This window comes from Strongylocentrotus purpuratus, unplaced genomic scaffold (genome assembly GCF_000002235.5).
Source record: "Strongylocentrotus purpuratus isolate Spur 01 unplaced genomic scaffold, Spur_5.0 spur5_scaffold_12, whole genome shotgun sequence".
Taxonomy (NCBI): domain Eukaryota; kingdom Metazoa; phylum Echinodermata; class Echinoidea; order Camarodonta; family Strongylocentrotidae; genus Strongylocentrotus; species Strongylocentrotus purpuratus.
In genome coordinates this window covers 7,748,798-7,776,477 of record NW_022145597.1, presented here as the reverse complement: position 1 = coordinate 7,776,477, position 27,680 = coordinate 7,748,798, and the positions used below count along the sequence as shown (strand labels likewise).

At 38.8% G+C, this 27,680-nt stretch overlaps 2 protein-coding genes across 2 annotated transcripts in view; both read left to right on the top strand.

Moving 5' to 3' along the window:
* The first annotated feature begins 3,941 nt into the window (after positions 1–3,941).
* On the top strand, positions 3,942–11,012 carry LOC105437753. The gene is made up of 3 exons (XM_030982565.1): positions 3,942–6,029; positions 10,036–10,689; positions 10,968–11,012. The coding sequence occupies exons 1-3, from the start codon at positions 3,942–3,944 to the stop codon at positions 11,010–11,012; spliced, it is 2,787 nt and encodes a 928-aa protein (XP_030838425.1).
* Positions 11,013–14,848: 3,836 nt separating this feature from the next.
* LOC115922594 (guanidinobutyrase-like) overlaps positions 14,849–27,680 on the top strand; it is a 37,727-nt gene continuing 24,895 nt past the window's right edge. The window contains exons 1-3 of the mRNA XM_030981739.1: positions 14,849–15,058; positions 22,112–22,234; positions 22,649–22,771. Of these exons, the coding sequence (XP_030837599.1) occupies positions 14,950–15,058; positions 22,112–22,234; positions 22,649–22,771 (355 nt within the window). The 5' untranslated portion in view covers positions 14,849–14,949. The remainder of the gene's footprint in view (positions 15,059–22,111; positions 22,235–22,648; positions 22,772–27,680) is intronic.

The window sequence follows — 27,680 nt, the reverse complement described above, 5'->3', positions numbered from 1 at the left end:
AAGACAGGCTTGATGAGATGGAAGAGGAGCATTCATCCTTGATGAGAGAGACCATGAGAATCATTATCCAGTTAAAAGGCGGAACTCACGCTTCAAAGTCTGTTTCTCGCTCACCAAAACCAAGAGTTCGAGATTGGGTCAACGAACAAGCACCCGTCTCTCCCATGGAGCCTGCAGTTCAGAAAGATGATGAAGTAAGTCAACAACCAGCAGACAAGCCCAGCAATGAAGATGTTCTTGCCAGCAGTTTGAAGGAGCTGCTCTGCTTGAATAGACTACCTCTTCCGGAGCCCGGACATTTCTCAGGCAATCCGCTTGAGTATACATCATGGAAGAGAAGCTACGACGCCTTAATCGAGCATCGAGGAATTCCCATTGAAGAAAGGTTCTACTTTCTTTTAAAGTACCTTACTGGTGAGCCGAGATCCCTGGTTCAAGGTTATTCCATGATTGGAGATGCTGCAGGATACAACGAGGCAAAGAAGGTATTGGAGCAGAGATATGGAGATCCATTTGTGGTATCCAATGCCTATCGTGATAAGCTAGACTCCTGGCCAAGAGTGGGTTCCAGAGATGCATTTGGTCTAAGGAGACTTGGAGACTTTTTGAAGCAGTGTGACACAGCTTCAAAGTATGTTCATCACTTAAGTCATCTTGATGATGAAAGAGAAAAGCGGAAGCTACTGATGAAACTCCCAGATTGGTTGGTCGTGAAATGGAGCAGGAAGGTCGTGCATTGGAGGCGAGAGTGGGGGACATTCCCACCCTTTTCTGTTTTTACCGACTTCATTGAAGAAGAAGCTATAGTAGCTTGTGACCCTGTAACATCTCTTCAATCTCTGCAGACCTCGAATGAAATCAAGAAATCAGCTACTTCCAGCTTTATGCAGACGGAAACTCATCATCAGAATCAGAGAGATTGCTCTGTTGAGAGGGAGACTTTTTCATGCATCTTCTGCAAGGGTCGACATCACCTCACTGAATGTTCTTCCTTCAACTCAGAGACGATGCAGAAGAAGAGAAAGATCGTTATGGAAAATGGACTCTGTTTCGGCTGCCTTGAGAAGGGACATATATCAAGGAGATGTAACAAGCGAAATACATGCTCTTCATGCAGAGGGAAGCATCCTACTGTTCTACATGATGATGAGTGGAAAGAAAGACGACAGGATGCTACCAACAGAGATAGAGATAACATTGAAACCTTGGAGTCAACATCCTATGCATCAAATTCTGATTCCAGTCATTCTACAAAGTCATCAATGATAGTTCCGGTGTGGCTGTCTCATGAGTCCTGCCACAAGGATAGATTAGTATATGCTCTGCTGGACACACAATCAGACACATCCTTTATTCTCACGAAAACTAAGGAGGCGGTGGGAATTAAAGGAACAGAGGTAAACCTGCTACTTTCTACCATGACCAAAGCGAATGAGAGAACTGCAAGTGAAAAGGTGACTGGTCTTCAGGTGAAAGCATTCAACGACTCCACGAAGATCATCAACCTCCCTTCTACCTTCACGAGAGACATCATGCCAGCAGATCGACATCATATCCCTACTCCTGACATGGCAAGATCCTTCCGACATCTGACCAGGATTGCTGACATGATAGCTCCTCTTCAAGATGTTGAAATAGGACTCCTGATCGGCTACGACTGTGCCAAGGCTCTTGCTCCACGTGCTGTCATCCACTCTCCTGATGATAGAGGTCCATACGCGATCCAGACGGATCTAGGATGGAGCATTGTTGGCACAGTAAAGGCAGGGCATGCCGATGATCACAACGATCCTTTGGGTGTGAGCCATCACACAACAGTACGATTTGTGCCTGATGAGGTACAGCTACATGTAAATGGACATCGATCAGAAATGAACTTCACTCATTCAGCGACCATGAAGGAAGAGAAAGCACCTCTTCATGTTGATCGACTTCTAGAGGCCGACTTCACTCCAGATGAGGGAAAGCCAGAAGCTGTAGATCTTTCTAAAGATCCTGAAGTGAAAAGTCGGACCCATGTGCAGAAAGTAGACAAGCTCGAGTTGGAACGATTTGATAATCTCTCTAGTTGGTGTCGAGCGAAGAAAGCTGTGGCAAACTGTGTACGTCTCAGATCTTACTTACCTAGACGTTGCTATGCAAGATGGGACAAGAGAGAAGAGAAAGGTGGTGTCGAGAATGTTGTGATAGAACCTCTATCTGCTGAACAACTCCTGCAGGCTGAAAGGGAGATCATAAAGTTGACTCAAAGGAAGACCTTCGATGTAATGACAGCAGTAGAGGGTGATAGACGCCACAATGAAAGAGAAAGAAGACGTCACTGTAAGACCACCAGTCACCTGCATCATCTTGACCCCTTCATAGACAATGATGACATCCTAAGAGGGAAGGACTTTCTTCAGAGAGAGGAGTGTGACTTCATTGCCTTCAAATGCAATGTACCTACTTCGAGCCACATGGGTGGAGTGAGGGAGAGACAGAGTACCTCGAGTTACTTCGATCGCCCTATTCAAGCTAGTTCTTCTTGTTTCGAACGTAGACCAGGAAGAATTCCCGGCCAAGGAGCCACAGGACTGTGAAGACCGATACTTTTATTTACGAACTATAACTTAAATTATCAAACTTCAGACAATGCCTTTAATTTGAACTTTAATTCACCGAGAATTGATTTAGTGAATGTGCAAAGTACAGACTCAAGTCAAAAATACTGATATCTAATTTATGCATTTGTTTGTTTTTTTCAGGGTCCGAGAGACTTCGGATGACTGTTTGAAGAATATGATGTACAATCTAAGATTCACCATTTAAATGCTTCTATTTGATTATGTACTTAATTCCATTTTGTTGACAGTGTATTATAACATGAGTACTTTGTTCGTACTTGTGTGATTTTGAATTTAAGCGACGCGACAGATATAATGCTATGCAAGTTTTAAGCTTTACAATGGTATTCTGATGCTTTAGATTTAGCCGAGGCTGTCGACCATTTTGTTTATTTGTAATGGCGTTCTTAGAGTAAATTAATTCTTAATTTAAAGGAGCCATGTAGTGACAGTTGCACTTAAATATGTTATCACCCAAGTCATTTGTTTTTGTATTATTGATGCATGACATGAACACACATATATTTGTAATAGCACTTCCTCAGGCAAGGTGCCTAATATAGCGCCACCTATTGATAACCACTTGATATCAAACTCTCAGAAGGCTACAAGAACATGGTTGTGATGAGGTCCAAGAATCCCCTTTTTGCCAGAGCATCAAGGAGATTTCAGTCATAGTTTTGTCATTATGTCAGGCAAAGAGGTTAGTTTTGTTGTATATTGAATCTATTTCTATGAATTGTTGAAACATAAAGTGTAAATTAGTGTGTGTATTTTGTACTTCATACTGGGAGATGTTGATGTTAGTATGTAGTGTAAGACATGCAAGCCCATGCTGGTTTAATATGTACATTTGATTTGATATGAAGAACAATGATGATAGTGAAGATATGGTTAAATACTTTGATGATATATTATGAGAGTGCTGAAGCACTAAGTAGAGATTCAGAATTTATAATTGTTTAGATAATTGTTTAAACATGCTATAGTGAAGTCTAGTTGTGATACTTTTGGTGTGAGTTTGTATTTATGTAAAGCCATTTAATGCAGATGGACTAGAATAGAGACTGTGTTATTGCTATATTGATTATGCTATGATGTACTTGTACTTATGATTATTTATCTGTGATTTATCCACAGTTTTCACGGAATTTACTGGAACGAAAATGAAACTCCAATTAAAGATACAATTCCCGTAGAAGCCTTTGTTTAGACTATTTATTTGAGATCGACCTCGCTGCAGCCACAGTGAAAACTCTTCTGTGTGATGACTTCAGATCGAGCAGAGTGGTTCATTCCAAGAAGTGAATCTTCCATCACTAGCTAGAGACCGTCATCATGTCTGAAGGAGAAGAAGCGAGCAAAAGGGATAGAAAACCCACAGAGAATGGTATCAAGCACCAAGCTGATGTCGCAGTGAAGTCATGGAAAGTCGCCATTCGACTCTGGAGTAGAATAGCAAATAAGCATCGTGAGCTTATTGTAGAAGACGACATCCAAGCTGAGGTGATTAAAGAATCCCGCAACAAAGTACAGGAAGCTATGGACAAAGCCATAGCTACTCAAGAAGTGCTCGCTGACTTAGTTCCTTCAGCAAGTCTCGAAGATGATGGTGAAGACAGGCTTGATGAGATGGAAGAGGAGCATTCATCCTTGATGAGAGAGACCATGAGAATCATTATCCAGTTAAAAGGCGGAACTCACGCTTCAAAGTCTGTTTCTCGCTCACCAAAACCAAGAGTTCGAGATTGGGTCAACGAACAAGCACCCGTCTCTCCCATGGAGCCTGCAGTTCAGAAAGATGATGAAGTAAGTCAACAACCAGCAGACAAGCCCAGCAATGAAGATGTTCTTGCCAGCAGTTTGAAGGAGCTGCTCTGCTTGAATAGACTACCTCTTCCGGAGCCCGGACATTTCTCAGGCAATCCGCTTGAGTATACATCATGGAAGAGAAGCTACGACGCCTTAATCGAGCATCGAGGAATTCCCATTGAAGAAAGGTTCTACTTTCTTTTAAAGTACCTTACTGGTGAGCCGAGATCCCTGGTTCAAGGTTATTCCATGATTGGAGATGCTGCAGGATACAACGAGGCAAAGAAGGTATTGGAGCAAAGATATGGAGATCCATTTGTGGTATCCAATGCCTATCGTGATAAGCTAGACTCCTGGCCAAGAGTGGGTTCCAGAGATGCATTTGGTCTAAGGAGACTTGGAGACTTTTTGAAGCAGTGTGACATAGCTTCAAAATATGTTCATCACTTAAGTCATCTTGATGATGAAAGAGAAAAGCGGAAGCTACTGATGAAACTCCCAGATTGGTTGGTCGTGAAATGGAGCAGGAAGGTCGTGCATTGGAGGCGAGAGTGGGGGACATTCCCACCCTTTTCTGTTTTTACCGACTTCATTGAAGAAGAAGCTATAGTAGCTTGTGACCCTGTAACATCTCTTCAATCTCTGCAGACCTCGAATGAAATCAAGAAATCAGCTACTTCCAGCTTTATGCAGACGGAAACTCATCATCAGAATCAGAGAGATTGCTCTGTTGAGAGGGAGACTTTTTCATGCATCTTCTGCAAGGGTCGACATCACCTCACTGAATGTTCTTCCTTCAACTCAGAGACGATGCAGAAGAAGAGAAAGATCGTTATGGAAAATGGACTCTGTTTCGGCTGCCTTGAGAAGGGACATATATCAAGGAGATGTAACAAGCGAAATACATGCTCTTCATGCAGAGGGAAGCATCCTACTGTTCTACATGATGATGAGTGGAAAGAAAGACGACAGGATGCTACCAACAGAGATAGAGATAACATTGAAACCTTGGAGTCAACATCCTATGCATCAAATTCTGATTCCAGTCATTCTACAAAGTCATCAATGATAGTTCCGGTGTGGCTGTCTCATGAGTCCTGCCACAAGGATAGATTAGTATATGCTCTGCTGGACACACAATCAGACACATCCTTTATTCTCACGAAAACTAAGGAGGCGATGGGAATTAAAGGAACAGAGGTAAACCTGCTACTTTCTACCATGACCAAAGCGAATGAGAGAACTGCAAGTGAAAAGGTGACTGGTCTTCAGGTGAAAGCATTCAACGACTCCACGAAGATCATCAACCTCCCTTCTACCTTCACGAGAGACATCATGCCAGCAGATCGACATCATATCCCTACTCCTGACATGGCAAGATCCTTCCGACATCTGACCAGGATTGCTGACATGATAGCTCCTCTTCAAGATGTTGAAATAGGACTCCTGATCGGCTACGACTGTGCCAAGGCTCTTGCTCCACGTGCTGTCATCCACTCTCCTGATGATAGAGGTCCATACGCGATCCAGACGGATCTAGGATGGAGCATTGTTGGCACAGTAAAGGCAGGGCATGCCGATGATCACAACGATCCTTTGGGTGTGAGCCATCACATACATACATACATATACATACATACAATTGTCTTTTATATAGCGCAACATCCAACGAATTGCTCGAAGCGCTTTACAGAAATAATGACATAGTAAACACAAGGTAATACATGTATAAAAGAGTAATTATAATAACAAACAAAAATATTAGAATTACAATTTACTTATTGAAGAGGTACGTTTTTAGTTTTTTCTTGAAAATTTCAACTGAGGGAGAGGTACGGAGGTCGAAAGGGAGGGTATTCCAAATTTTGGGGCCATAATAAAAGAAACTACACTCCCCCGATCTTGAATTGATACGTGGTAATCGGAGGAGCGTGGGGTCGTTAGAAGAGCGGAGGTTGTATTGAAGTCTAGGAGGAGTATGTAGAAGCACAGACAGATACATTGGTGCACAATTATTCAAACATTGGTAGACAATTAGGGAAACTTTGTATATGATTCTGTTATTTACGGTTAACCAGTGTAATTGCTTAAGTAGAGGAGATGCTGATTCATACCTGCTCCCTCCCAAAACAACCCGGGCAGCACGATTTTGGATTCGTTGTAATCTTTGAATGTCTGTCACATTAGCATTCAAAAAAAGAGAGTTGGCATAGTCTATTCTACTGAGGATTAATGATCTTACGACATGATGGCACGCATCAGAGGTCAACAGATTCTTGATTCTAGAAATATTGTACAAATGAAAATTAAGCGATTTACACAAAGCAGTAATTTGTTTAGACATGGACATTGAAGATTGAAAGAAAATACCTAAGTTTTTGACATTGTCAGACATTTGTACTCTACCATTTCCTATGTTTATACTTATATCACGCGGTAAGTGATGTCTAAGCTTTGGTGACATGGCCAGCAGTAGTTCCGTCTTTCCTTCGTTCAGTTTGAGTTTATTTAAGGTCATCCATATACTAATTTCAGAGATACATTGTTCCAGTTTACTTATTTCTTCTTGAAAATTTGCAAGACTTTTGGGGTTGAAACTTGTGTATATTTGTGTGTCGTCAGCATACATATGATATCTAAGACCGTAGCGACTAATAATTCTTCCCAAAGGTTTGACGTATAGCGTAAAAAGGAGCGGGCCGAGTACGGACCCTTGTGGAACTCCATAATCTAAAGTATGAACATCAGAGTAAGTGCTATCTATGCGAACCCGATAGGTCCGACAGTTAAGATACGACCGAAACCACTGCAGAGCCGTGTCACGTATTCCAAATTCTGAGGAAAGCCTATCAATCAAAAATCCGTGGTCAATGGTATCGAAGGCTGCGCTTAAATCTAATAAAACTAGTATCACACCACGCCTTTTATCAATTTCACATAGAATATCATTTCTAACACGGGTTAGTGCAGATTCAGTACTATGATGTCTCCTGTATGCCGACTGAAATTCATCTTGTAAGCTAAGCTCTTCGACATGGGCTGTCAGTTTTGAGGACACCACGAGCTCAATCACCTTGGATATGTAAGCAAGATTAGATACAGGCCTATAGTTTTTAAGTTCCGAAAAATCCAACGAAGATTTTTTCAGGTGAGGAAAAACTATTGCATATTTAAGTTTGTCAGGGAAAACTCCATTCACTAACGAGCAGTTTATGATTGACGTGATAACGGGTACCATTACCTCTGAATTAGCTTTAAGCAGCCAGGTTGGCATGACATCCAGGTCACAGGACTTGTTTGCAGACTTCTTTATGACCCTCTTCACATCTTCATCGCTGACTGGTGTTAAAGCCAGCAGTAAGTCGTCATCCGCTACTGGACCAAGAGGAGGAGGAACATTATCCGGATCTGGAACAGTCCACACTGTTTGCTGATTAGGTGGATGTGCATCAAGTAACCGTCTGATACTCCTAACCTTGCCCTCAAAGAAATTGGCAAAATCATTGCAGAGGCGAAGCGGTTCATCGGACACTGGGAGGACATGCTTTGAACGACCCAGTAATGAACTGACCGTTGAAAACATATTCCTGCAGTTAGACTCAAGAATAACATTTGTGTAATAATTACGCTTAGCTTTCTGAATGATAACATTTAGCTTATTCTTTTGATTAATGTAATTCTGTCGATCCGAAACAAGTTTGGATTTTCTCCATTTTGACTCCAGCGCTCTCTTTAGTTGTCGACTTGCCATCACACTGTCATCATACCACGGAGCACATGGTCTTTGTTTCCGTCTTCGCGTCGTTTCTGGGCAATGTTGATTCAGCACTCCCTGGACAGCACCATACAAGGAAGTCAGCATGTCGTTTACATCACTCTCCGGAAAATCCGCAAAACGTGATGAAAGATCAGCTAGAAACTTCTCACTGTCAATCTGGCGATAGTTTCTGGATTTGATAAGCACTCTGTCAGTACTCGAAGGGGGTGTCTGGATATTCAGATTGCAACGCACTACAAAGTGGTCTGACATGCCTTTGTCAATGACGTTGTAATTGCAGACTATGTCATCTCCAGTCTTCGTAATGACCAAGTCCAGCGTGTGATCACCATCATGAGTAGGTTCTTCAACGAGCTGGGAGAAGCCAGATGAAGTGACTGATTCCAGAAACTGGCGTGGGGTCGGTAGATGTGCCTTATCAACGTGTACATTGAAGTCCCCGAGAATGATGACGCGACTGCCCAACATTGAACATAAGCCTAAGAATTCATCAATCTCATCGAGAAAGGCCTTTACTGTAAAGCCATTAGTCGTAGAAGGTGGAGGCCTATATACGGCAATGATACGATACTGTTCACACCTGTCTACAACACAGGCAAATTCAAAAGTTTTAGGGGAAAATTCAATCTGCTTCAGTCTGAGATCTAGGTGAGTTCTGAACAGAAAACCCAAACCTCCATGAGCATCACCATGACGAGCAACATTGTGAAAGGAAAAATCGGGTGGCGACAATTCGGTTATGACAGTAGGATCACTTTCACGGAGCCATGTCTCTGTAATGACCATGATGTCAACATCATTTTGAAGTACATAGTCATATAGTTCAGTGGTTTTATTCCTCACAGATCTGGCATTCCATAGATGAAGTGCTACAGGTGACGGAGCATTTGATAGAGTCTCTACAAGTTTAAGATTCTCGAAGTTAACACCATTCCGCCTTTCATGCGTGTACGAATTTCGAGTGTGGGGCCGAACACGAACTGGAATCGGACAGTGAGCAACTTTCTTTCTTTCATCATTTCCATCAACAACTGATCCGAGTCGTGTTCCAGAAAGTTGACTCCTTAACCAGGCTTTCGTCTTAACACCTCCCCTGGTACCCCTTTTAGTTGGAGGTTTGCAACTAATACCTAGGGCTTTCACTTTGTCATAAACATCACTTGGAAGTCGCTGATAACCAGTGATGTTCTTTAAGCGGTGTAGTTCTGAACCAGTGAATGTTGTCCGTTGAGGGTAGTACAACTGTTTACATTTCTGTGAGGTGTCACTGTCAATTATAGTCGGTCCAGGGTTGGGGTTGATGTCCCCTGCTTTGAACAGTTCAAGTTGAAAAGTTGAATGGCTATTTGCATAATAGGCTATTCTAGTCTTTATGTAGTTCTTTCGGACAAAAGCTTGCCCAAATGAAGCTTCTTGGTTTGACTGATAGATGGTGCACAGTTGTGAATCAGTCAGGCAGACGCTAAAGCCTAGAATAATAGCCAGGAGGACATTGAAATTGATCATGGTGAAAGGATTACTCTTGTAATCCTTAAATCCTCCCTATTGTCCCATCAGAGACACAAAAGTATAACTTACTCTGGTGTATCAAAATGGTCCAGCAAAAAGTCTCCTTGTATCAGTATACATGTATATCATCAATCCCAGAAAAATGATAATCATCAAATATCCTCCTTGTAGGCAACATACATGCTTCAAAAGTTGTCTAGTCTGATCTCTGGCCTTAGATCTACAAGCTGATGTAAAAATCTCAGCTCGACTCTGCCAAAAATTCAGAGTAAATTTGATGAATATTGGAGCACGATTTGGAGAGCTGCACTGATGCGCTGACCCTAAGCAAACACAACAGTACGATTTGTGCCTGATGAGGTACAGCTACATGTAAATGGACATCGATCAGAAATGAACTTCACTCATTCAGCGACCATGAAGGAAGAGAAAGCACCTCTTCATGTTGATCGACTTCTAGAGGCCGACTTCACTCCAGATGAGGGAAAGCCAGAAGCTGTAGATCTTTCTAAAGATCCTGAAGTGAAAAGTCGGACCCATGTGCAGAAAGTAGACAAGCTCGAGTTGGAACGATTTGATAATCTCTCTAGTTGGTGTCGAGCGAAGAAAGCTGTGGCAAACTGTGTACGTCTCAGATCTTACTTACCTAGACGTTGCTATGCAAGATGGGACAAGAGAGAAGAGAAAGGTGGTGTCGAGAATGTTGTGATAGAACCTCTATCTGCTGAACAACTCCTGCAGGCTGAAAGGGAGATCATAAAGTTGACTCAAAGGAAGACCTTCGATGTAATGACAGCAGTAGAGGGTGATAGACGCCACAATGAAAGAGAAAGAAGACGTCACTGTAAGACCACCAGTCACCTGCATCATCTTGACCCCTTCATGGACAATGATGACATCCTAAGAGGGAAGGACTTTCTTCAGAGAGAGGAGTGTGACTTCATTGCCTTCAAATGCAATGTACCTACTTCGAGCCACATGGGTGGAGTGAGGGAGAGACAGAGTACCTCGAGTTACTTCGATCGCCCTATTCAAGCTAGTTCTTCTTGTTTCGAACGTAGACCAGGAAGAATTCCCGGCCAAGGAGCCACAGGACTGTGAAGACCGATACTTTTATTTACGAACTATAACTTAAATTATCAAACTTCAGACATTGCCTTTAATTTGAACTTTAATTCACCGAGAATTGATTTAGTGAATGTGCAAAGTACAGACTCAAGTCAAAAATACTGATATCTAATTTATGCATTTGTTTGTTTTTTCAGGGTCCGAGAGACTTCGGAGGACTGTTTGAAGAATATGATGTATAATCTAAGATTCACCATTTAAATGCTTCTATTTGATTATGTACTTAATTCCATTTTGTGGACAGTGTATTATAACATGAGTACTTTGTTCGTACTTGTGTGATTTTGAATTTAAGCGACGCGACAGATATAATGCTATGCAAGTTTTAAGCTTTACAATGGTATTCTGATGCTTTAGATTTAGCCGAGGCTGTCGACCATTTTGTTTATTTGTAATGGCGTTCTTAGAGTAAATTAATTCTTAATTTAAAGGAGCCATGTTGTGACAGTTGCACTTAAATATGTTATCACCCAAGTCATTTGTTTTTGTATTATTGATGCATGACATGAACACACATATATTTGTAATAGCACTTCCTCAGGCAAGGTGCCTAATATAGCGCCACCTATTGATAACCACTTGATATCAAACTCTCAGAAGGCTACAAGAACATGGTTGTGATGAGGTCCAAGAATCCCCTTTTTGCCAGAGCATCAAGGAGATTTCAGTCATAGTTTTGTCATTATGTCAGGCAAAGAGGTTAGTTTTGTTGTATATTGAATCTATTTCTATGAATTGTTGAAACATAAAGTGTAAATTAGTGTGTGTATTTTGTACTTCATACTGGGAGATGTTGATGTTAGTATGTAGTGTAAGACATGCAAGCCCATGCTGGTTTAATATGTACATTTGATTTGATATGAAGAACAATGATGATAGTGAAGATATGGTTAAATACTTTGATGATATATTATGAGAGTGCTGAAGCACTAAGTAGAGATTCAGAATTTATAATTGTTTAGATAATTGTTTAAACATGCTATAGTGAAGTCTAGTTGTGATACTTTTGGTGTGAGTTTGTATTTATGTAAAGCCATTTAATGCAGATGGACTAGAATAGAGACTGTGTTATTGCTATATTGATTATGCTATGATGTACTTGTACTTATGATTATTTATCTGTGATTTATCCACAGTTTTCACGGAATTTACTGGAACGAAAATGAAACTCCAATTAAAGATACAATTCCCGTAGAAGCCTTTGTTTAGACTATTTATTTGAGATCGACCTCGCTGCAGCCACAGACAGTTTTAGCTTTTTACTTTCAGGTAAATAGAATATTTGGTTTTTTTTCTTTTTAGCGACAAGTTGTTTGATTGTCGTTGATTTTATACCACAGCCCTACAGGAAGTGTGTCCTGTTATTTTCAAGTTGATGTTTTAGTACACAGATTTTGTGTCTATTGATTAAATATCAGTTATAAATTTCAGTGAAACTTTACATTTTTGTATTCTTTTGTAGTTTAATGAAAGACTATCTTGTATGGTTGAATTTGACTTAATTAGTATAACTTGAGATTGAGAGGTGATAAATGCAGCTTTCTAAATTCTAGTGAATGTTCAAAGATTGATTAGAGTGAGAAATTGGTGTATGTTTACCGATATATTAATAATCATTACCCTGAAATTAGATAGATCCCCTCAACGCTCGTTTTACTAAAAAGGCAATGTCAATCCCATTTTGGCGGGCAGGCAACCCCCTACATTTCTCTTTTTAATGATATTGTAGCAGGTTAGTGGTGGGCACATAATTCCACGAGCAAGCGAGCGTAGCGAGCGAAAAAAAAAAATCACTTCTCTTTTATAGGGAAAATATGGTACATAAAACTTGGGTTCATTGTTCCATGTCAGGGACGTGATTATTAAAAGCGGTGTTATTTCTATTTTGGCGAGCGAGCGTAGCGAGGGAGCAAAAAAAATCACTTCTCTTTTATAGGGGAAATATGGTATATATAAACTTGGGTTCATTGTTCCATGTCAGGGACGTGATCATTAAAAGCGGTGTTATTTCTATTTTGGCGAGCGAGCGTAGCGAGCGAGCAAAATTTTTGTAATGATAATTGGTTCATAAATTTCAGATTTTTTTGTTGCAGGGCAGGGCTTACACAATCATGTCTAAGGTGATGTTAATTCCGTTTTGGCGAGCACGAGCACACCAAAACTTCTTTGAATAACGTTTGGTACATAATTATTAACTGGTTGTTGCAGGTTGGGGCGGGAACGTTAGCGGTGTCAGTTCCATTTTGGCGAGCGAGCATAGCGAGCAAGCAAAAAAAATAAATTCTCTTTTAATAAAAATTAATAAATAAACTTGTTTTTATTGGTGCAGGTCAGGATGGACGCAATCGCGTTTAACGCGATTCAATTCCTTTTTGGCGAGAGGGCGAAAAAACTCTCCTACTTTTAATGATATTGTTGCAGGTCAAGGGTGGGCACAATTGTTTCCAAAGCAATGTCTATTCATTTTATTCGCGAGGGAGTGTAGCGAGCGAGAAAAATGAATTAGTCTCTTTTAGTAACATTTGGTACATATATTGTGTGTTATTGTTGCCATGGTTGCAGGTTGGGGCCCGTCGGGGCAGGCACAATTTTATTCTAGGCAATACTAATCCTTTTCTTTTTTCAGGGGGACGAGCAAGTGAAAACATTTAATACAAAATAGGCTAGCAAGCAGTTCACGCCAGCGAAGAGTTTCGAATTTGTTATATCACTTATATTTTCCTATTTTCATATGTTTTAATTTTTCAGGGCCGTATGCGGAATATTTTTCAGGTGGGGGAGGGGGAAAGATGCGTTAAAAGTTTTTGAAGAATCTCAAAAGCAAAAGGAGTGAAGGGAGTTCGAGCGACCGAACTGGTCATGAGGGTACTTTTGCATTTTCAAAAGTAGAATTGAAGGATTTGGTAATTAAAGGCGTACACTACATTTTCAGGAAAAAAATTGTACGTTTTCAAAATATCTGGGGTCAACTGCCCCCCCCCCCCCCCTTGGCGCGTACGGCCATGGTCTTTTTTTTTTATAAATTTCCCCATTTTTATTCTTTTCCTTTTCTTTTCCCTTTTTCTTCCTTTTCTCTTCTTCTTCCTTTTTTCTTTCCTTTTTTTCCTTTTTTCTCTTTCTTTCCTTTTTTCTTCCCTTTTCCTTTTTTTTTTCTTTCCTTTCCTTTCTTTTCTTTTCTTTCCCCTTTTTCTTTTTTCCCCCTGGAGCCCGTCAGGGGGGGGGCACTCTGCCCCCCCCCATAGGTACGCCAGTGGTCAGTGACCTCGCTGTGTGGTCTAATCCCTCCTAGCCACACTAGTGTTGACAAGCTTTAAATGCAGTGGCTGACTATACCATATACATTCAAACGATTGTACGAAATCATTCATGTTTCCTCGTAGATACTCAATTCAAATCATTAAGTTCAGTTCGATTACAATGCAATTTAATTTACTTTTTAAATCAGTTATTCAATTCAAATCACTTTATATCAGTCCAATACATGTCATGCAATTAGGTTTAAAACATTTGAACCTTTTGGACTGTTCACATCAATTCAATATTTTAAAAAATTTGTAATCACATTCAGAAAGATATCAAAAGTCTCAAGACAAATATTCTTACACTTGTAATAAAGTCCCCCCCCCCGGGGGGGGGGGGTACTCAGATTTAGTTTGGACGGGGGTGTGCCGCTCACTCGAAACCCCTAACTTTATTAATAGTCATTTGGGGGATTTTTCTCGAAGAATAAAGCCCATGTTTTACAATTTGTTGGTGTTTGCATGGAAATTTTGAAAAAACGGACCCATGTTTAGGGATATTTTTGTTTAAATGGGATCCATGTTTAGGGATTTTTGGTGGAAAAGTGACCCATTAGAGCGGCACACCCCGTATGTCTTAATATGTGAGTACCCCTCCCCCCCCCCCCCACATACGTTTTTTTTTTAAAAAAATTAATACGGTATTTGTTTTAATTATATAATATCATTTGGTTTTTGCCATCCGCCCTTGAAGAAAGGCTATTTGTAAACTTTGAGCGAAGGGCGTGCGAAGGGCGTGCATTAAGCTCTTTTCAGGTATCTTCTTAGATTGATATTTCTCTCTTACAGGCGTGAGACACGCACTCAGATGAAATAAACCATGCTGTCGAGGCATGTCAGAAAAATAGGAGCTCAATTGAGCTCATTTGCCCTCAATAGTGGCGTACTTCAGCAGCAGTCTGCCTGCAGGTGCCTATCCACACAACAGCCCCTGTACTAGACCGAAAGCTTCAGTCTCTATAATCGTCGGTTGTTCCACTGAGACTACGTCTGGCTCCACTAGACCTCCGGTTATAGAGACTGAACGACTGCCTATGCCAGCCTGTGTTGAACTTATTCCGCTAGATTTTAGCCGCTAGGCCCCTCCCACAAACTTGCCACGGCCGTATTGTTATGCCCCCAAAATCCCCCAAAATGTCATTTTACCTCGTTCATTTCCAATTTTAAATTAGGCCTAGGCTATAATACATCGGTTCCACTTACTAACTTGATTGATATAATCCGTTTAATGGTCCCTTTTAAGGAAATTATCGGTCAAAATCGACATCCATGTTGAAAATCTTGCAAGCCGTGTTAAACTCTCGCTGCCGTCTTCTTCTTCTTCTTGATTTGTTTTTGTTTGGCAATCAGTCACAGTTGACTATTTTTGCCACACACTATTTTATGAATTATTTATATATATACATATATGTACAATTTCATGTCATAAATGACTATTTTTAGGATTCTTTCTCCTTCCATCCTCTTTTCTTCCTCTTTTTTTCTTTTTAGACTCTATAACTTTTTTTAGAGAGAAAATTCAATAAATTAATAATTTTGGAAAGAGACGACGGCCTAGCAAGTTGTGAATAAAAAACGCCTATAAACTAAAACTAAACGTACGTACTTGTGTTTACGCGCACGTGCGCGTTCAAATATCACCTCACGTATGCACATGTGTACTTCGCACTTACCCCCACCCTTTTCAAAATGCCATCTTACCAGTCTTTGAGGTATATTTCGCAGACTTTCGGTTTTAACCTAGGTCACTCCGGCATAGGTGAGGGGGTGCCAGCTAGCATGTGATGTTGGAGGTGATCACCGAATTGTTAGAAAAGTAAATGGTCAAATTAGTTACAAGTATTGTGGGCTTTATTGGTGCAAGAAAAAGGAAATAAGAGAAGATAAGAAGAAAAAAAAAAAAAAAAAAAAAAAAAACTCAACAACAATTTAATTGTTTGGATACAGCCGCTTTGTTCTTAAAACGAAGCGAACTATTGCTTTTTGTTTAACTATTTCTGAAAGTTTAAGTAGTGTCATGATTTCCTGTGGATGTGATAAATCAGTTTCTACGAGTAACATAGCTCTTTCTATTATGTACTTTGGGCATTCAGTGAGAAAGTGGTTTACAGTTTCAGTACGTCCTATGCAGTTATTGCAATGGCCTGTCGAGTGTATATTCAATCTGAAGAGATCTAAGTTCAAACCTATCACTCCTATTCTTAATCTATGGAGAATACTTTCTTCAAATCTGTTCAACTTACATTCATATGGTTGATTTACTGTAGGCAGTATATGTCTAAGAGATCTATCAGAATTATTCCATCTGTCTTGCCAGAGTTTTATATACTTGCTGGTAATAATACTCTTTATTTCAGAAAAGGATAATTTATTACAAATTTCAATGTTATTTTGTAAAGCAGATTTTGCATAAAAATCTGCCATTTCATTTCCGTGTACACCACAATGGCTAGGAATCCATTCTAAGTGTATGTGTTTTCCTTGATACGATAATTTTGTACTTAATGTAATAATTTCAGTTACAAATGTAATATCTTTTTCATCCTTTATGGCGAGCAGGGCGCTTACGGAATCACAAAAAATAACAATGCCAACATACACATTAATGTTCTCTAGCCAATTAAGCGCAAGGACAATTGCAGCCAATTCGGCTCTGAAAGATGAGGTGTGATCCGCCAATCGTTTGGCTTGTTGAAAGGAGAATGCTGGTACATAAAAAGAAGCAGAACTTATTCCAAAACTTGGAACCTTTGACCCATCTGTATAGATGTGTAGTTGTATTGGCCATTTGGTACTGATCAATTCTAAACTGCGTTGACGTAAATAAGATGGGTTTTCATGTTTGTTCACTATTTCGCTTAATTCTATCGACACTTTTGGAGCATTAATTTTCCAAGGGGGGAAACTAGGTATAGTGTAAGGTTCGATAGTACAATGTTTCATTAGTTCTGTTCTGCATCCAAATGGCTTGTTATTCTTTTGGAGCTTCAAAAGTTCCATTTGCCAGCTGGGCTTAACGTTTAATATGACAGGGTGATCTCGATGCATTTCAGTCTTTTGTCTGAATCTGTCCGCCAGCATCTGTCTTCTTAAGTCTAAGGGCATTTCACCTAGTTCAACTTGTAGTGAATCTAATGATGTAAGAGGAAGAGCTCCCGCACAAATTCTCAAGGCTTGATATTGAATGGAGTCAAGTGATTTCTTTATACTTTGAGCCGCACTGTCATAGGCTTCACAACCAAAATCTAATAACGATCTTATCAATGCTCTATATACCATTAGTAGGGATTTCGAGGAGCTTCCCCATGTAGTCCCAGTAAGGCACCTAAGAATGTTCAGTTTCTTTTTACATCTAAGGACTACGGCATCTATGTGCGTCTTCCATGAAAGTCTTTTATCAAATATAAGTCCTAGGAAATGCTTCTTTGATTGGAATAAAAGTGCGTCGTTGTTTAATTTCAGTTCTGGGTATTTTGCTTTATTGTTTTTAGTAAATAACACTGGAAAGGATTTACTCTGTGAAAGGCGAAAGCCCCATTTAGTAAACCATTCACTCAATGTGTTCAGATAGCACTGTATTCTGTTTGAAATAATTTCTATGTTATTACCTGACATCCAGATGACACAGTCATCAGCATAAATAGATGTGGTGATTAATTCATCTGTTGGAATATCACTCATCATGATATTATACAATATAGGACTTAAGACACTCCCCTGGGGGAGGCTGTTGTACATTTCATATAATTTTGATTCTTCTTTACCAATCTTTACTTGGAAAGTCCGCTCTTTCAGATAGTTATAGAGAAACTCGAGCATATTACCTGTAATACCATGTACTGATAGTTTGTAAATAAGGCCTTTGATACAAAGTCTGTCATATGCCTTTTCAATATCGAGAAAGATTGCTAAAGTATATTCACCAACATTAATGCTTCTTTGGATAGCATTCTCTAAAAGTACAATGTTATCCGTGACCCCACGTTTACTACGAAAGCCAGTCATGAGGGGAGGAAGTATATTGTTCTTTTCTACATACCATTGGAGTCTATTCTTCACAATCCGTTCTAGTATCTTGGCAAAACATGAGGAAAGTGCTATGGGTCGGTACGACGATACCTTTCGGGGGTCTTTATTCTGTTTTAACACAGGTATTAGGATAGAGTGTTTCAGACTGGGAGGTATGCTACCCGTATCCCATATCAAGTTCATGACCTTTAGCATATATTGTTTTGCTTTCTGAGGAAGTTTTTGGTAAACCTGATAAGGGATCTTGTCTTTTCCAGGAGCTGATTGTTTACATGTGTTTAGAGTTTTTTGCAATTCAAAAAGAGTGAATGGTTCATTCAAGATATGCTCCATTCCCCGCTTCAGTGATTTCGTGACTTGTTGCTCAACATTTTTGTTTTCTTTTATTTCTGGACATTCTTTAACATTACTAATTGATTGGAAGAACTTAGAGAAAGCCTCAGTCTTTTCACTGTTACATGTGATTTCTTTTTCATTTTCTATCAGGACTGACATGTTTTTTGTTTTTTTGACAGATACCCCCTTTAACCGTTTAATGGTAGACCATACCGCTGATTCTGGTACAAAGCGGTTGAGTCTTGAGCAAAATTCTTGCCAGTAATTTCGTTCTGCTTGGCGTAGAGTTTTTTGTACCTCTGATTTTTTCTTCAAATATGTATTTAGATTTTCTATTGAAATGTGTCTTTTTAATCTATTATTAGCCCTGTTTCTTTCTTTGATACTTTGTGTACAGTCTTTTGTCCACCAAGGTACAGGGTCATGTTTTTTCTTTCCCCTCTGGGGCATTATTTCTTTAATAGTCTCTGACAAACTTTTCATAAAACATTTATACATTTTCGTAGGGTCGGAATAGTTGCCACTATGTTCAATTTTATGTTCACATTTTTCGGCAAAAGTGTTCCAATCAAAATTTTTAAAAGACCAAGTTGTTTCCTCATTTATCTTCTCGCTGTTGCTGTTTACTTTCCCTGCTCGGTCCAATAATATCTGGGTGGAGATGGGAAAATGGTCACTACCAAGGGTGTGCTGCAAAACTTCCCACGAGCATAGGCAAGATAGTTTGGGGGAGGTGATGCTAAGATCCAAACATGACATTTTCCCAGTGCGTGGATCTATTCTGGTTCCTCTTCCGTCGTTTAAAATTATAAAGTTATTGTCATGTGTGAAATTTTCAATTGTGTGCCCATTTTGGTCTATCTTTGCACTACCCCACACAGGATTATGTGAGTTGAAATCCCCAACTATAAGGAATAGATTGTATTCTAGTTTGTTAATCATCCTGTTCAAAACAATCTCGTTTAATTTTTTGCAAGGGTTATAGAAATTGATTATGGAGATTTTTGATCCAGCAACATGAACTTTAATATGTTGTATTTCGAATTCTTCGTCATTGACAGGATATTCATAGTTGATGGAATCATGTACATAAATGGCACACCCTCCTTTAGATTGATTTTCCCTGTTTCTAATAAAACATGTATATTCAGGGATTTGCAATATTCTATCATCATTGAACCATGTTTCCTGAACACAAATTAAATGGTACTTTACATCTTTATATGAATCTAAGTATTTTATAAGTTCAGGACCGTGATTAAGAAGTCCCTGCGCGTTCCATTGTAATATGGTTAGCGCTGTCATCATCATTACTATGCTATACCAGTACATCTTTAGCGTCATGTTTTACTCTTTGTTTGAGCAGTCTCTCAGCTGCCACTTTCACTAAGGATGAAATCTCCTTCTCGGATTTTCCATCCGTAAAAATGAGAACAAGTTGCGTAATGAAAGAGATTATTTGCTCATCACTCATTAATGTTACTAGGTTACCTCGAGGGAGGGCTTCTAGTTTTACTTCAGTTTTTCCATCCTTATCTATTAATTTGCTGCTCTGTGCGTTTTTTTGCAGCGGGGTGTTCCAGGGCTGGGGATCAAGTTGCGGGGTGGCGTTTTCAGGGCGGATTGCTGTGGATGACCTCACTGGTCGGGGAGGAAGAGGGAGGTTATCTGAGTTGACATCGAGGGAGGGATGTGATTCAGGGAGGTTGGCTTGTGGTTTCTGCTGTGCTTTTTCTTGCTCCGACTGTATTTTTGCAGCTTGTGCGTATGAAAGATTGTTTTTGACTTTTACTATTTGTATCTTTTTGGCTTTCTTAGCTTCAAGACAGCCGTCAAAGGCTGCTGAATGGTTCCCACCACAATTTATACATATCGGTCTTTCTTTTCGGTTACATTCCTCAAATTTGTGGTCTTCCCCGCATCTGACGCATCTCATCTTTGCTTTGCATTGAGCTATGCCGTGGCCGTAGCGTTGGCATTGAAAGCACCTCAAAACGGGGGGAATGTATAGTTTAACCTCAAAATGTTGATAGCACATTGTTATGTTGCTGGGGAGGTTTGTACGGTTGAATGCTATAATAACACTCCTCATTGGGATAAAATTGGGTCTGCTTTCTTCAATTTCAATTGATTTTACATTTGATTTGGACCTTTTCATGATTCTTTTTACATCAATTACTCCTTGGTGTTTCAATTCATTGAGAATTTCGTCATCAGTCATTTCTGTAGGTACTCCATATATGACCCCTCTCACAACTTGCTGCTTTTCTGCAACTTTTACTGGGGTGGTTCCTATGTTACTAATTTGAGATAGTGCTTTTACTTGTTTCTGGTTTTTGCATTTGATAAGGAGACCTTGGGCTGTGGGTTTGATAAATTCCACAGGGTTTGGACAAGCTTCACGGATATTTCTAGCTATAGTAATGGGATTCACATTCTTTAGCGATTTTGATTTATCTATGGGGGTAATTAAGACTTTGAGTTCCGATTGGCGGTTCTGGGTTGTATTTTGGTCTTCTGAGGAAGAGGATTCTGTTCTCATTGAAAGATTTTCAATTGCAATGCTTCCTTCGCGCCTGCGTTTATTTCTCGGTTTTTGCTCCCTACGAGAGTAATTTACAGTTCGAAATTCATCTTCTTCATTGGGTTGTAAAAGAGGTGGCTCTTCGCCCTGGCCGGTGTTTGTCACTCCGGCCATGACCTGGTTGGTTGCCTGAAAAGGGCGGGAAATTCAATTGTGTGCAGTCTACCGTGTAATTAAGGGTGCGGTATGTGTTAGTAGCCCACAAGACTTGCTTACCTTTTGACTCTGATCCTAAGTATAGGCTTGTATGAATCCACTATAGTTTCAATCCAAAGTTCAACAGTATAAAGAAGCAAAACAGTCCCAACTATATCCGGTATTGAGGCAATTTTTAACAATATTGGCAAAATTCTACAAGAAATCTACAAGAAATCTACAAGCTCCTAGAGAGCTTCTGAAAAGCACGTCCGCTCGTCCGCTCGTCCGCTCTAGTCCAATGGCTTCTATTGGTAAATCAATAATGATCAATCAGAATCGATTTTAGCAACTGTCCACCAAAAAAAAGTATATTCTAATCTCATTCCCTTCTAGTCTACGCCGAAGGCAAAATGATTATGAAGGAAAAACTGTGATAACGCCATTACGAACGTGTAGATGGCGCACAGTTTTTCCTTCATAATCATTTTGCCTTCGGTGTAGACTAGAAGGGATGAGATTGACGGCAGCGAGAGTTTAACACGGCTTGCAAGATTTTCAACATGGATGTCGATTTTGACCGATAATTTCCTTAAAAGGGACCATTAAACGGATTATATCAATCAAGTTAGTAAGTGGAACCGATGTATTATAGCCTAGGCCTAATTTAAAATTGGAAATGAACGAGGTAAAATGACATTTTGGGGGATTTTGGGGGCATAACAATACGGCCGTGGCAAGTTTGTGGGAGGGGCCTAGCGGCTAAAATCTAGCGGAATAAGTTCAACACAGGCTGGCATAGGCAGTCGTTCTGTCTCTATAACCGGAGGTCTAGTGGAGCCAGACGTAGTCTCAGTGGAACAACCGACGATTATAGAGACTGAAGCTTTCGGTCTACCCCTGTACCTGCGCCGATCTACTGGCCTGGGAAAGTTCAACGAACCGCTGTCTGGTATGGAAATGCCGCGGGCTGGGGGCATTGCGACGATGATGCGACTACCATATCAAACGACCGCTGAAGGTAACCGATGCTTTCTGTTATTGTACCAAATTTCCTTAATTTGCATTGCTAGTCTTATTGATTGTTATTATTCAAACGGTTGGTATTATTATTCTTATTTTTTATTTTACAAATACCAACACAAAACTTGCTGAAGCAGATAGTGTGAGTGGCATGAATCATGATGTGGGCGTGTCTCTCAGACTACAGACAGTGATTACCATGGTGATGGGTAAAAGTAGTGTACGTCGCCTTCAAACTGGCGTAGCCCCCATGCATGGGTCCTTCAAATTACATTGATTTTCAAGATGAACATGGCTAACATTAGGGCCTTCATCTTTTAAAAAAGCATTTACATGTTATGATGTATCTCTATCTCTATCAAATTATTTTTTAAAGCCAATTAATGGGAAAATTTTGACTTTGTATTTTCAGGACTGGATGCTTGTTTCGTTGGTATTCCTCTGGATATTGGAACTTCAAATAAATCAGGAACCAGGTTTGGACCGAGACAAATCCGCACAGAGTCGGTTCTCTTGAGAAATAACAACTCTATTGGTAAGAAATCATCAGAAGTAGGTTAATTATTTAAAGAAAAACAAGCAAACAAATCATCAAATAACATGTTAAACAATTTAAAATGAGATTTGATTAAGTAGCCAAATAAAAACAACTGAAAGGGATTAAATTGCATAATTTCAGTTTCCATGCAGTCTCTAGCATAGTAATCACTCAATACACGAGTGTGGCTAATTATTGTAAAAAGCGAGGAGGATAAATCATGAGAAAACAGAGACCACTTCTAGATGACCCCCTAATTTGCCCTCTATTTTAGCTATGACACATTCAATTTTCTGTTTATCTGGAGATATAGATCAGAAGTTATTTTTTGAATGTTATGCTTCTTCATGCTGACATTTCATCCTTTTATTTTGAATCTTAAATTTAGATTTTTGCAATATAATAACAGCACTACCCCCCCCCCCAAAAAAAAAAAAAATAAAATAAAATAAAATAAGGCCAGATTACATTTGAAACTAACTGTAATTTTTATTCCAGTAGATTGTATCTCAACCTAATCTCAATATAATTCTACACGTAGAACTAGTAAAGTAGTAAAAGTATGAATTGGATTTTTAAAAATACATAATTACTCATTACAATAAAGTTTTCTTATAAATGCTGGGACTGGAGGTGAGAATATTGCATTGAACAGACAAAGTTATAAAAAAATACAAAATATGCAGGAACATCTCTTTCTGTGGGACAGTTTATTTTATTCTAAATGTGGAAGAGCCCCTTACAAAGAAATACAGATTACAACTAGACTTTAATTCGTCACTTAGACGAATTAGGTGATACGTATGATATTGGTTTACATAACAAAGAATGCATTACACGATATCATATTATTTTATAAAATGCTCTTCCCATAATGATCTATCCATATGTCAAGTTTAAATTGTGTCGATCCCTTGATCATTATGGATATAGGGAAGATAGATTGAGACAATATATGACCATTGACTCTGTGCAGTAACCAGTTACACCTTTGACTCTAATTTACATCATGAAGAACGCATTTTGACGATTTTTATCTTATTCAAAGAAATGAAAATATAATTGATAAATAAGAGCTTATGCCTGAATAATTAAAAATGTATAGTGTATGACGTCACGATGTCCCGGCGTAAATGAAAAGTGTGAGAATACATTAGCGATCATTTTGAGTTGTCGACGTGAGATTCACTAGTTGCTTGAAAATAAAATCTTTAAATATCGGATGGATATATACTGTCACTGTATAAAGAATGTGGATTAGAGGGATATTGATCCGTCAGTCTTTCTTGAAGGCTTGTCAATTAAAGGAATACAAAGATTTGAATGTATTTCGCTCAAGAAATTACATACAGCATTGCCAGTAAATTTCACGGGATCAATGTTAAAATCTCCCATTATATAAACCTGTTTATGTTCAGTATGTGTTTTTTGTAAAACATTTTCAACGACAGGGAAATTGCTTTCAATAAACAGTGATTCATAGTTGTATGATGGGTATAATATACATATATCATTGCGTATTTCATATTCAAAATTGTCAGCGACCAATAGACCAACACCTCCACTCTTTTGTACTTGGCGATTAAATTGTATAAATGAATGACCGGATACATTGAATAATAGTGGCGTACTATCATTAACCCAAGTTTCTATACATAAGTACAGATGAAATTGGATAAAGCATTACAATGTATGTTTAAACTACGCGAATTAAAATGTAAAATACTAAAAAATGATAGTTAATGTTACTGAATTCAGTCGTAAAATCCTCATCAATATAATATTTACAGTTCAGAAACCTACTGAAATGAAACTCATATTCTTTTTCGGATAAATAGTTTAAATCATTGATATCAGTATAAGTATCTGTAGTATTACTACCAAATATTGAATGAAGTTCGTCATTATTCAAGTCTTGAATAGGAAATGAACAATGAGAACAGAGTGGGTTATTAATGTAGCCGAATGCTCATGTTCTCTATAACGCTCATTTTATGTATTTTATTACCAGAGAAAAAAAGATGTCAGTCAGTCACTCAATAGTGTCTGAGAGTACAGTCTAGAAAGTAAAAGGGTTTCCTTACATAATTTCAATACGAGGACACTGCTAACGTTTAAGTTTCACAAATAGGACATACGTGACATATTCATCATTTCAACATTCAACTGAAAATTGTGATATGATCTCATCATCTGATCAAAAAACTAAAAGCACCGTTTTTATAGCCCATGGTCTCAGCTATAACATACCCCAATTTGGGAGAAAACAGAGCACACATAAGATAGATAGTGCTCATAGATGAATGCCATGCAGATTCATGATGTGAACGAAATTCACCTTCCATAGACATAACACGCAAATGACGAAAATTCTGACATGTGGCCTTTAATTGAATTTTGTACTATGATGACCTCATTAAAATGAAACTTAGTGAAAAGTGATCTTGTAGAGAATTGCCTTATCTACAACATATCGACATTTCAAAGAGAATCGATGAATATTGAGAGAAATACACTACATTTTCCATAAATACAATGACGTCATAATATGCAATTTTGTATTTTTGACTTCCAAGGCCATTATGATGCCGTCAAGATGTACTTAATGGCCAAATGAGATATGAAATCATACCTCCGACTCATACTCTATCTAAATATGAAAAAAAAATTGGCAATCCCTATTCATCCCAATGGACTTTTCATAGGCATGTTTTTGCCCATATATGCAATGTATTACAAAAATCGCGCGTACGGACGGTTATCTTGAACGGACGCTCATTCCGTTTTTAATAGTGATAAAGAGCTAAACATGGTATCAAATTTTCCGGAAAAATATGAGGAATATTCGGTCAAGAGCTTTTGCGGAGAAATTATTTTTCGTTCGGCCGTGACGAACGAAAACGTGCAAAAATGCGTGTTTTGCGTGATTTTTTATGAAATGCTTAAAATGGCCTGAAACGTATGCAAAAAAAATTTAAGACGATTTTGAGCAATTTAAAATTTTACGCGCGCATTGACGCGCGCGCCTACGCGTACGCGCATTTTTGCGCGCATTTATTGACCTCATATTGATCCGACGGATATTGATCTTAATCTTGATAAATATGAATGTAAAATTACTTTCCGTTATGAAGATATGATCATAAGTTGATTTTTACAAAATGGCGCCTGGATGACGTCACGATGACTTTGAGTCTTTGAAAAGTCACGCAGTTCTAAGTTAGACTAAGATCTATCATCAGTGAAAGATTCATAACAATGGCTTTATTGAGTCTTGAGATATCCTGCGAACAAATTCGAGGAAGAATAATAAATAAAAAAAAAAATAAATAAAAATCTTGACGAAATCAAAAGGTGATACGTTGACTTCGTTACGTATCACCTAAAAATCTTGACGAAATCAATAGGTGATACGTAGACTTCGTTACGTATCACCTAATGATTCCGTCAAAATTTGCAATTTCAACTTTCGATTGAAAATTCCGACATGATCCCAACATCCGATGAAAAAACAAAGTACACCGTTTTTATAGCCCATGGTCTCAGCTATAACATACCCCAATTTGGGAGAAAACAGAGCACACATAAGATAGATAGTGCTCATAGATGAATGCCATGCAGATTCATGATGTGAACGAAATTCACCTTCCATAGACATAACACGCAAATGACGAAAATTCTGACATGTGGCCTTTAATTGAATTTTGTACTATGATGACCTCATTAAAATGAAACTTAGTGAAAAGTGATCTTGTAGAGAATTGCCTTATCTACAACATATCGACATTTCAAAGAGAATCGATGAATATTGAGAGAAATACACTACATTTTCCATAAATACAATGACGTCATAATATGCAATTTTGTATTTTTGACTTCCAAGGCCATTATGATGCCGTCAAGATGTACTTAATGGCCAAATGAGATATGAAATCATACCTCCGACTCATACTCTATCTAAATATGAAAAAAAAATTGGCAATCCCTATTCATCCCAATGGACTTTTCATAGGCATGTTTTTGCCCATATATGCAATGTATTACAAAAATCGCGCGTACGGACGGTTATCTTGAACGGACGCTCATTCCGTTTTTAATAGTGATAAAGAGCTAAACATGGTATCAAATTTTCCGGAAAAATATGAGGAATATTCGGTCAAGAGCTTTTGCGGAGAAATTATTTTTCGTTCGGCCGTGACGAACGAAAACGTGCAAAAATGCGTGTTTTGCGTGATTTTTTATGAAATGCTTAAAATGGCCTGAAACGTATGCAAAAAAAATTTAAGACGATTTTGAGCAATTTAAAATTTTACGCGCGCATTGACGCGCGCGCCTACGCGTACGCGCATTTTTGCGCGCATTTATTGACCTCATATTGATCCGACGGATATTGATCTTAATCTTGATAAATATGAATGTAAAATTACTTTCCGTTATGAAGATATGATCATAAGTTGATTTTTACAAAATGGCGCCTGGATGACGTCACGATGACTTTGAGTCTTTGAAAAGTCACGCAGTTCTAAGTTAGACTAAGATCTATCATCAGTGAAAGATTCATAACAATGGCTTTATTGAGTCTTGAGATATCCTGCGAACAAATTCGAGGAAGAATAATAAATAAAAAAAAAAATAAATAAAAATCTTGACGAAATCAAAAGGTGATACGTTGACTTCGTTACGTATCACCTAAAAATCTTGACGAAATCAATAGGTGATACGTAGACTTCGTTACGTATCACCTAATGATTCCGTCAAAATTTGCAATTTCAACTTTCGATTGAAAATTCCGACATGATCCCAACATCCGATGAAAAAACAAAGTACACCGTTTTTATAGCCCATGGTCTCAGCTATAACATACCCCAATTTGGGAGAAAACAGAGCACACATAAGATAGATAGTG

Excerpts from the sequence above, each read along its gene's own strand:
- LOC105437753 (XM_030982565.1), top strand. The coding sequence starts at position 3,942 with ATGTCTGAAGGAGAAGAAGCGAGCAAAAGGGATAGAAAACCCACAGAG. Across the intron at positions 6,030-10,035 it reads CTTTGGGTGTGAGCCATCAC|ACAACAGTACGATTTGTGCC; the intron begins ATACATACATAC and ends CCCTAAGCAAAC. Across the intron at positions 10,690-10,967 it reads CTTCGAGCCACATGGGTGGA|GGTCCGAGAGACTTCGGAGG; the intron begins GTGAGGGAGAGA and ends TTGTTTTTTCAG.